Source organism: Balaenoptera borealis (genome assembly GCF_965194805.1).
Source record: "Balaenoptera borealis genome assembly, chromosome: 10".
NCBI lineage: Eukaryota > Metazoa > Chordata > Mammalia > Artiodactyla > Balaenopteridae > Balaenoptera > Balaenoptera borealis.
The window spans coordinates 70,835,681-70,847,399 of NC_138874.1; the positions used below are offsets into that span (position 1 = coordinate 70,835,681).

At 34.0% G+C, this 11,719-nt stretch overlaps 1 protein-coding gene across 5 annotated transcripts in view; it reads left to right on the top strand.

Annotated features, from left to right (window-relative positions):
- MAPK8 (mitogen-activated protein kinase 8) overlaps positions 1 to 11,403 on the top strand; it is a 107,478-nt gene extending 96,075 nt beyond the window's left edge. For 4 of the 5 annotated variants that reach the window (XM_082407138.1, XM_082407137.1, XM_082407141.1 and 1 more), the window contains 5 exons: positions 1,272 to 1,454; positions 1,773 to 1,897; positions 2,447 to 2,510; positions 5,379 to 5,456; positions 9,853 to 11,403. In XM_082407138.1, the coding sequence (XP_082263264.1) occupies positions 1,272 to 1,454; positions 1,773 to 1,897; positions 2,447 to 2,510; positions 5,379 to 5,456; positions 9,853 to 9,998 (596 nt within the window). In that variant the 3' untranslated portion in view covers positions 9,999 to 11,403. Of the gene's footprint in view, positions 1 to 1,271; positions 1,455 to 1,772; positions 1,898 to 2,446; positions 2,511 to 5,378; positions 5,457 to 9,847 lie in introns of all 5 variants that reach the window. The other variant, XM_082407139.1, reaches the window with a different exon arrangement.
- Positions 11,404 to 11,719: the final 316 nt, after the last annotated feature.

The following is an 11,719-nucleotide window of genomic DNA, read 5'->3' on the forward strand; positions in this document are numbered from 1 at the left end:
CAGGTATAATGTATTTTGTCTCTCCCTAATAAGAAAGTATTGTTAAATTACTTTTTCAAAATACCACCTGCTATTTGACATAGACTTTCCTTTCCCTAATTTATTGGTTGTTTCATATGTTAATTCTGAAAACTGCTCAGGTTAATTATCCACAGTTATTTGCTGGCTTTGAGTTGATTTATTTAACCTAAATCAAAAGTCATGGCTTGCATTAAATTTTCTAATAATTATACACTTGAGTAAGTCTGGAAGTACTTAGGACATAATATGAATTTTGGAATTGTCTGTTGCTTCTGGTCATCCTTTTGTTTTGTCCTCCCCACTTCCTTTTTTGTTTATGTGCTGTGTGTTCTATGTCTTTTGGTTATTGTCTCATTACTCAACATAACATACTGATCTTCTCATCTGAGAATTTCAGCAGTAATAGTTTTACATGGTGATGAGTAGATTTGGGTCATGATTTTTGTTCATCTGACTGACTACTAATATTTATGGTAACAGTGATCTGTTATGTGTCTATCAGCTAGTGAAACTTAAAATTGTTTTAGGAAGAGGAATGGGAAAAACCATATTCACTGGGTTACAATAGGAAAGTTTTAGGTCTTAGTCCATGGGGAGGAGTTTGAGGTGTAAACGCTAAAGATTGGAAGGAAAGAGACCAGAGAATTCTAACCTTACACCTTAACCAAAATACTGAGTCATTTTCTTAAATTTCAGAGCTTTAAAAAAATTTTATTAACATAAGCTGAACAAAGAATGGCAAAAGGAAATGCCATCATTTTTATTGCTACTGGTTTTCTGTTAGTGTAGACAACTCAAAAAATGCAGGACATGTAATAAGAAATATTTCTTATCTTCTCAGAAATGCATTCACATTTTCTGATAAGCTGGAAGGAAAGGCAAATTTTGTATTCTAAAATTGTGTACAGTTTACATTTAGAGTCCTAATGGGTAGTAATTGTCATTTTTCTTTGAGCCACTTATCATTTGTATTTAGAATTTGTGTATTTAGAATTTAAGCTTCCATTTTTATGATAAAATTAGTATTAGTAGACACACACATGCACATAATAAATAAGGTTAACAAAGCTTGTTTACTGATCCTTTTTGTCCACCTACAATCATTGCCTTTTGCAAGGTGGCTGTAAGATTTATAACTGCCACATTCTTTCTTAGGATTTTTTAATTGCCATTTTCTTATTTTAATATGGATATGACTAATATGTTGAACATTAGATACACAGTATTTTTTCTTAGCTACTTGATATTAGATATTGATCAGTGGAATAAAGTTATTGAACAGCTTGGAACACCGTGTCCTGAATTCATGAAGAAACTACAACCAACAGTAAGGACTTATGTTGAAAACAGACCTAAATATGCTGGATATAGCTTTGAGAAACTCTTCCCTGATGTACTTTTCCCAGCTGACTCGGAACACAACAAACTTAAAGGTACTTTTTATAAACATATATCTTTAATTCCATTGTGGGTAGGTGGGTGGTTGTGGAGGGGGTTTATGAGAGTGTATTCATATTCTCATGGGACATATCATTGTCTCTGGGTAATGGAACAATGTGAGGTTTTAGTTCTTTTTAGTTATTTTTTTGTAATTTTATATTTTTTAATCATATGTATGACCTAATTTTATAGTAAATCTATTCTGTCTAAAACATTTTTTAATAAATGATAATTTCAAGTTTCTGAAATTTATTGATAATTTTAAAGCTTTTATGAGATACATGTACATTAACGTCTCATTATTTTTGCAGCCAGTCAGGCAAGGGATTTGTTATCCAAAATGCTGGTAATTGATGCATCTAAAAGGATTTCTGTAGATGAAGCTCTCCAGCACCCGTATATCAACGTCTGGTATGATCCTTCTGAAGCAGAAGCTGTAAGTTCTTTTCTTTAATGTTTGAAGACCATATTATACTCTTAGAGTTAGAATTAAAGTTAGGTTTGGAGGATATTTTTTTAATTTTAACTAAAAATATAATAAATGATGATGGTGTTTTTCTGTTTTTGCATGAAAAGTTTCTTAAGAGAATGAACATATCCAAGTACCTCCTATACAAAATAAAGTTCCCTCCCACTGTTTCTTGCCTTTTTGCCATGGTACCTTGTATGCTGAGCTAGAATGTTGAGCACTTTGGGAAAACATCTTAACTTAGTTGTAAACAAATTATTGTATCCAAAGCATAGCACAATTCTATGATATAAATAAAATGTGACAATTTCAAAAACAGGAAGAAAAGAAAAAGATGGTTAAACATCTTTTCTCCTGTCACTGTTCTCTCTACAGGAGATCAGTGTTGATCATTGATCAATCTTGGCCTAATGATGTATTTTTCCAAGCCTTCTGTCCGGCTAATATTTCAAATAATTGTAAAGAATTTATATACTCCCAATAAACTGACTCAATTATTGTTGCCTTGTTTTTCAGCCACCACCAAAGATACCTGACAAGCAGTTAGATGAAAGGGAACACACAATAGAAGAGTGGAAAGGTAACATTCACCAGATTCTTTAAGATGAAGCTGAAAGAGCTCTGGCTTTCTATGTTGATTTATTCATCGTTTTAGGGAAGTGAAAGATATTTTCTATTATTCGTAACTGATATTTGATAATATGATTTTAATATTTTTACAAAAGTAGAGAGTATGTCTCCTTCCCTCACTGACTTAATCCTAATGTCTTTGTTCCCCACCCCAGACAAAGACACATTTGTGCTTTCTGGAACTTTTATGTTCTTCCATAGTCTACAAAAATACAAACTTGTGTGTTTGATGTCTCCCCCTTCTCCTCTCCCACCCTGTTTTAATCACATATGGTTGTATACAGTGCACACTTGCTTTGTTGATATAATCATATATTTTAGAGATTTTTCTCTCTTGCTCCATATACCTGGCTCATTTGGTTTAATAGCTGGTTAGTGATCTGCTGTTCGGCTGTGTCACAGGGTTCTGTATCTAACAACCATTTGAAGAGCATTTATGTTGTGTCTAGTCTTGTTACAAACAACTCTGCAGTGTTCTTGTGCACATCTGAGAACATGCCTGTAAGAAAAATCCTACAAGGAGATTAACTGGGCCAAAGGATATTTTTCAGTTATTTCCAATTACTCTCCAAAGAAATTGTAGCAGTTTACACTTCCATCAACATTTTATGGGAATGTCTCTTTTACCCCCACCCTCACCAATGGAGTGAGTTAATTTTTAATCTTTGCATATCTAATAGTTTTATTTTATTTTTTTACTTTGGTTGAACATTAATAATGCTTTGAAAGTCATGGCAATGTTAAAATATTTCTTTCTTTAAAAGATTCCCTGGGACATTTCAGCCAGGTAATTTTTAGATCCTGCTTGCCTCCATTTATATTGTTGTCATTTGATATTTTGACCACTTTTGTAACTACATGACTTTGGACAAGTCACTTAAAATCAGGTAGACAGAAGACATGTTATTAAGAGCTAAGAACCTAAATACTTGGAAGGCAAAAATATAAACCGGAGCACGTAATCCATCTACAGATTTATTTGGGAGGAATGAATTTGATTCTTTCTTCTTAGGAATAACCAGAGATTAGTTTTCGCTAAGTCGACTTTGGGAAACATATAGTTAGACTCTGTAGAGCCCACCAGAATGATAGAATTGGGTAGAACCTAGTGCATCTATATATGTAATATACAGGAGTATAGAAACTATAGATCAGAGTATGTATTAAAGTATCTAACCTGATATTTTTATATATCATTACATTTACAATAAACATTTATGGTATTTCATGGAATCTTAATAGGCCACCAATTGTAAAACACACTATTATGTACCACTAAGAAAGAGAAAACAATGCCAGTTGTACTGCACTATTGATTATAGATGCAACCCAGTTTCAAAGATATTAAACTGTGAAAAAAGTACATCTTAAAATCAGTGAAACATCGTATTTTCACTTGTATATGGTTATATCTGGGATTTTTGATTACTGTAAACATGTTTATCTTTATTCTGTATCTTTTTCTCCTAGCCCCAAATGCAGTTTAGTAATTACCTACAAAGTCCCTTTTTCAAGATCTGCTTAAGAATTTTAGCATCATAACAGAAAAATTCATTGCCGAAGCCATTAACTACAGATTGCTTTGTCTAGTTAGTACTCCTAATTAGCTTTGGTTCTTCTGCCTCAGTCCCATTTCACAAAGGGGTATTTTCTCTCTCTTTTTAATCCTCCTATCCGGAATGCTTATCATTCCTTTTTGTTTCTTTAAAGAAAAGCATCTCCCATTCTTTCCTCTATCAAGACTTCCTGTTTTTCTTCCCCAGCCCAAGTAGGTTACCATCGCAAGCAAACTTAGGTGTCTCCAGCTCTTGTTCATCCCAACATATCCACTTGTTTTACCTTATTATCAACATAAATGTTGCCATACCCTGTGATCAGAAATCATTTATTGAAAGTTTAATGTAAAGAATTACAGACTCCTTGAAATTCTGTGCAACATTTTTTGTTTATATATTTTTCTCAGAAGAGGGTTCATTGCTTTTATGCAATTTTCAAAGGATTTTATGACCCAGAGAAGATGATGAATAATGGCAATGTTAGCATCCACCAAAAGGTTCTTCTTAAGTCGGCATTCAGACTCATAAGGCACATCACCCTTGACATCAGGGTCATGTAGAAGACATATAGGGCAGGAGGCACACTGCAGGGCAGGATCTGGTGTTACTCTTCAGTTGGAGTAGTCCTCCCAGCAGTCCACCCACTGTCCAGAAGCCTAGTTAAGGAACAAGATTCTAATGAAGAAATCTTCTTGACAGTCATAGCATGCCATGCTTCAACTCAGAAGGAGTTAAAGTATAGTTACCTGATTCTTTTCCTTTAATAAAAATATATTTATATTCTATTCTGATTAAAGAAGGTTCCACATACTCTTGCATATAAATCTTTTAACAGATATCAGGGTAAGTACCTACAGTGTACCAGGTACTATGCCAGGGCTCAGGAAATAGAAGTTAAAGACAAATTTGATTCAAGCCCTCACTGAGAGAATTAAATTAGCATTTGCTGTACAGAATGATATGGTATAGTACAAAGTGCTGGTGGAGTAAAAAAGATAAAGCTTCTAACCCCAGCTCTATATTAATCCAACTTTCGGAATATTACAGCAGAGACTTTGCTTCTTTCAATATAATTCATGGTTGAGGATCAAGAAATTGTTATTAACACCTTTGAATCTTAGGCTGACACTTCTGGACCCTCTGCCATTGCAGGAACACCATTCGAAGTACTTAATGTGTGTAAAAATTTTTTACTTAAAACATACATATCTTGGGAGATTGCCTCTCAGACTTTGAAAAGTTTTTGTTCACCTCTTTTTCAGAATTGATATACAAAGAAGTTATGGACTTGGAGGAGAGAACCAAGAATGGAGTTATACGGGGGCAACCCTCTCCTTTAGGTTGGTTACAATATAAGCTTAGTTAAGATTACAGTTTACTTCTTGTGTTGTAATCTTCAGTGGCCTGAAACCTTCAGTTTTTTCCATATTTAGTACCATTAGTATTCAAAGTTTATTAAGTATAAGGAATACAATTTCTGTGGTAAATTTGAAAGCACTGGTACACTGTTCTATCAGTACATTGTACTAGTATATCAGTAACTGACTTCATGAAATGCATATCTTTTTCTTTGCTACTGACATCCCATTGAAGAACAGAAATTTAAAACATTTTGTTGTTGTTGTTGGCATTGTTATCCTTAAAGAAGAAATTTCTCACAATTCAATATATTTACCTTTCTGTGATTTAACAATCCTTACTTTGGATAAATAAACTAAAACTTCATGGCAAAATTCTGTACGGGATACCAATTTTGTACATGATACCTCCTTCTCATTTTGAATTTTTGATTTGTTTAAGGCAGTAACATTAAAACTGCTGTCAGAAGGTATTCTAGCTCTTAAGAACATTGGTTTGCAGGATTTAAACATTTTCTTTTATCATAAGCTCATCTTATATTAAATTTTAGTACTTGTAAAAGCATAAAGAATTTAAAGGAAAAGTTAAATGACAGGTAACATGTACATATTAAGTACATACTACATGACAGACACTGATAGTTTTTGTACTTTGTTTCATTCAGCACCCCCAGAACCCTGAGGAAGGGGTTGTTGTGCACATTTTACAGATGAGGAAACAAGTTTAGAAAAATTAAAATGATACAAGACTATAAATCTTTTGTGTAGAAAAGCAATACTTGAAGCCATGTTTATCAGTAACTTCAGAGGCATGGTTTTTCCAGCATCCCATATGGCTGGCAACAGAGAATAGGGCAGTTTTGGGGAAGAGATTAAATTTGAGCTGAACCTTGAAGGCTGAGTAATGTTTCAACAGGTAGGTCTTGAATTTGCGTGAAACTATGCCATTTTAATCCTTCTAAAATTCTATACATTCTAAGAAAAAAATTGGATATCATATTTAGCATCAATGAAGTAAGATTTATAGGTATATAGTTTTAGGTGCCCATTTTGTTGTACTATGAACATATATTTGTTTAAATAATTTTTGTAGCTTCCTGTGACATTTTTGGTTATATTTTGAGTTCTTTTAATTCTTTGTTTTTTAAACCTTGATCAAGAATGCAGTCTTCCAAATTTTAATATAGATCCTCTTGAAAACATAACTTGGTTTCAACAGCTTTTTACCTACAATTAGCTGTAACAAAAGCTATCTTATAAATGCTTTAATAACTAAGTTAGTTAATTAGCTTTATATTGATATACAGTAGTCATATAAGTGAATTGTTCATGATGGAGGCTTGAATGGAATTTGAAAAGTCCATTATTAGGGAGAGTTTTATACTTTAGCATACTGTCCTAGTGAATGGCACATCCTAAGTGTCAAATGTTTGAGTAAACTTAATAATCTCATGAGATAGATAGAGCAGTTGTATTTGTTCTTAATTTATAAGTGAAAAATTTGAATCCTAGACAACACTTGACTATGGTTACAAAACAAGTCAGTGGAAAGGACAGGACTGCAAGTTTCTAGACATTTTCTGGATTCTCAGTTATAGCTGGCAAAGAAGAGTGCTAGTAAATTAATCTGTTATAAAAATATTCAGTTCTTGATTATATGCAAAAACAGAAGATACAGTATTTGATGACTCAAAATATCAGATAATCACAATACCATTTCGACTTGATTTTAAAAAGTAAATATTTTTCCTTCTGGATTGCCTCTTATCTTTGTTTTGGTTTGGCTAATACTAAAATGAGTTTGCATGCCTTTGAGTGTGTAGAGTCACTGAGAGGGAAATGACCCAGACACCTGAAATTAAAGATTTTTCCATATTATTGCTGTTCAGATATTGAGAATTTACTATTGACTTGGCCCAAAAGTTTGTTTGGGTTTTTCTGTACCATTCGGGAAAACCCAAATGAACTTTTTGGCCAACCCAATATATTACTTTAAAGGTCAGAAGTAAACAAGTTTTTTTTTCCTTAGGTATTTGATTTTCAGATTAAAAAGTTAACTGTTTAATTATGATGCATTTAAAACTAATACAACATTGTAAAGCAATTATACTCCAATAAAGATGTTTAAATAAAAGTAAAATCAATTCAAGTGAAAAAAAAATTATTAGATTAAAAAATTTGGATGAAATAAAATTTGGATAAAGAAGTAGAGGCATGAAAAAGTATATAGAACGCTTTTATGATCTGAATGTTTCAGTACAGGTCTTTGAAGCTAGCCATAGTATTGTATACTCTTTAGTCAGAAAAGGTGCATTCTATAGTGTACCAATTGAACTTTTAAAAGTTTAGTATCTTCATTTTACTCTGGCTGGGAGCCTAATGGGTTCTTGGGTCTAGAAGGTTATCATATTTCTCCTTTTCCTCTCTTCTATTAGGCCTGAAGTACCCAGTCTGCTTTTCTTTCCCAGTGCACCTCCCATCACCTGCTCTATCCCTTGTGGTTCCATTCCTTTCTGTTTCCCAGTCCCTGCCCCACTGCCCTAAAGATTTGCCTATTCCCATTCCCTAGCTATTTCATTGTTAGATTTGAAGACAAGCTCTCAGAGGACCTTTCATATTTAAGTGTTTTTATTGCTTGTCATTGGACACAAAGGAGGGATAATTTCAAACAATGAGGTGCTGGGTTCTGGAACAGTGGTTTTCAACCTGCTTAGTTTTAACATCATTGGGTCCCTGAAACTCACCCCTATTCTTATTGCTCAGTTTGAAAACCATTGGTTTTTATTCCATGAATGTGTTCTTAGGAACTTTTGTATAACTTGCGTTATTTAATATACTCAAATTTGGAATGACTCTTATTTAGTGATCATGTAGTTCAAAAGCACTTACCTCGTGCATGAATCACCTTTAACTTTTCCCCACCCCACAGTGTCATTCCCTTCCCTTCCTGACCCAACCCCCTTGAGAGGGTTTTTCTATAGGTTAAGTATTCCTGTTGCTTTTTAAAATCCAGGAAATGCTTGTTAGGCTATACTTTTGGTAAAGGAAACAGTCTCCCCCTACTTTCATGTTTAATAAGTCCATATTTGCATTTACCAAGTACTTATTAGAACTGAAATAACAAGACCTGAGTTTACCTAACTGGTGCACTTGTGTCGCTCGGCAAGTCATGTAACCAAATGGGGCAGTTGAACTAAGGATCCTTTGAATTAAAATGATTTTAATCTTCGTCTTGGCTTTTGCTTTAAAACAAGATGTACCAGAAGGATTGTTTGGACTTTACAGTGAGAAGATATCATAGAGCATTTTTTATTAGGGTAGTTTTTTTTAAAATTTATTTTATTGAAGTATAGTTGATTTACAATATTACATTAGTTTCTGGTATACAGCAAAGTGATTCAGTTATACATATATACAATAGTTTGTATCTGCTAATCCCAAACTCCCAATCCATCCCTCCCCCACCACCCCCTCCTGCTTGGCAACCACACGTCTGTTCTCTATGTAAGTCTGTTTCTGTTTCATAGATAAGTTCATTTGTGTCATATTTTAGATTCCACATATAAGTGATATCATATGTTATTTGTCTTTCTCTTTCAGACTTACTTCACTTAGTATGGTAATCTCTAGGTCCATCCATGTTGCTGCAAATGGCATTATTTTGTTATTTTTTATGGCTGAGTATTCCATTGTATATATATACCACATCTTCTTTATCCATTCATCTGTCGTTGGACATATAGGTTGCTTCCATGTCTTGGCTGTTTAAATAGCGCTTCAGTGAACATTGGGGTATATGTATCTTTTCAAAGTATAGTTTTTGTCTGGATATATGCCCAAGAGTGGGATTGCTGGATCATATGGCAATTCTCTTTTTAGTTTTTTGAGGAACCTCCATACTGTTTTCCACAGTGGCTGCACCAATTTACATTTATTAGGGCAGTAGTTTTTAACTGTTTGAGTCATACATTCCTTTGAGATCGTCTCTCCAACAAAATGCAATGCAGACAGTTTTGCATGTATTATTAAGTGTTATTCACACACAGTCTGAAGCCAATTCATGAGTCTTGCCATAGGACCATTTCTAAATATGGCTTGGACTTAACAATTCTTGTCCTGAACTGAAAATGAAAAACAAATTAGTAGAAAGGACAGGACTCCAGGTTTCCAGACATTTTCAGAATTCTTACCTCGTAGCTAGCAGTGAAAAGTGTTTGTAAGTGAGTGTTGTGTTGAATATCACTTGTGATTATTTTTAGTGAGCCTTTTAAAACCAAAAGAAAAATTATTGACCACTGGAGGTAGTCAGTACAGTACAAGTAGCTCGGTCTGCAACTCTGTCTGCAACTGATTTGCTGTTTTGTTTCTCATAGCACAGGTGCAGCAGTGATCAATGGCTCTCAGCATCCATCGTCATCATCGTCTGTCAATGATGTGTCTTCAATGTCAACAGATCCGACTTTGGCCTCGGATACAGACAGCAGTCTAGAAGCATCAGCTGGACCTCTGGGCTGCTGTAGATGACTACTTGGGCCTTGTGGGGGTGGGAGGGATATGGGGAGTTGTTTAGTCATTGATAGAACTACTTTGAAAACAATTCAGTGGTCTTATTTTTGAGTGATTTTTCAAAAACGTAGAATTCATTTTGTAGTAAAGTAGTTTTTTTTTAAATTTCAAGTGATGTAATTTAAAACTTAAGTTGTGTTTTAAAACAGCAACAAAACTGTATTTTTGCTGTAATTAACTGTATAATGTAAACCTAATTATTTTATCATGGTTTAAAATTTTTGCATATTTGCTTTATCTTATGCTGCTGATTTTTTTTTTTTTTTTACTGAATTTGTAAGATTTTGTTTATCAAAGCAACTATTATGTGGTGACTTGCCTATATCATGAATTATTTAAGATTTTTATAGTTTTTTTTAATTAGATTTTATTTCAAATGTTTTGTTCATGATGCTATCCTTTAGGGTTATGTGCTTATCAATGAAATAACCCCAGAGGAGTGAGGGAAAATAACCTATAGCCAGTTATATTCAGGAATAACTACTGTAAATGATGAACGTGTTAAAAAAAACCTCCAATATTTGCTACTTGCCAATTCTAATTTAGTTACAACAATTGGTAAGTAATCCTACATGAATTTTGGCGAAATCCCCATCATCTAAATGGTAGAATAACTCAGAGCATGTCTTTGAAGATGTTGGGCATCTACCACCACCCTCCTATCCCCCATCCCACCCACCAAAAGTAAAGTAAGAGAATATGGTGTTTTCTGCAAATTTGTGGCATGCTCAAAGCTTATGATCACGTAAAGTCAAGAGGATACTTCATGAATAATACATTTCAATGCAAATAAACAGATGGTTCACCTTTACTAGCTATGAGCCTGTTTTTGTATACACAGAGTTAATCTACTCAGGCTGTAGGTCCCAGCAATGATCTAGAGTCTGGTCTTTCTCTTTCCTGCAGCCTCGGGCCCTTGGACCTATTTGGTTTCTTGTTAGAGTGTCAGTCAGTTGAGCACCAGTTCTCAGGGTGTTTCTGGCCATTTGATTCTACCTGTGGCATAATCATATTTATACTAGCTGTTGGGAGGTTCCAAAGCCTACTTAGATTTCTGTAGGTGATGTATAAAATGAGCAATATACCGTTCATCTGAAAATAGTAGCACACAGCCATATATAGGATATCATTTTCTAAGGACTGTTTCTTCACATTGAGCAGAGCAGGCATAATTGGTGGTTATTTAGTCTGAGTCTTTCATTTTTTTATACCTGATTTTCAATAAAACACACAATGTGGATGTTGAACAGTGTAAGAATGGTGCTGCTCCTGACAGTTGTATGTTAACTGTTTACATTTTATATCTGCAGAATTATTTCTCTATAACTGAATTTTTCTTAAGTAAAATGTCATTGAAGTCTCATTATCTCTGAAATATGTTGTCTGTAATGCCCCAGGCACTTTTTGTTATTTTTGGAACAAGAGGGATTTCATGTAATGAACTGGAAATGCATACTTAAGTAAGTGAAAGGTTCTAGGCAGAAAGCCCAATGGAATTAATGACCAGCAGGAGCAAGAACTGGTGCGGCTCAGCGTGCAGCGTCTGAAAGTCCACTTGGCATGTTATTCATATATTCAGTGCAAAATTCGTTTTGAGTAAGGTATTTTAGGTCATTGTTAATGTGCAATATTTAGGATTAAAATACATTAATAGCCATTTTATATGCTTTGAAATAGTA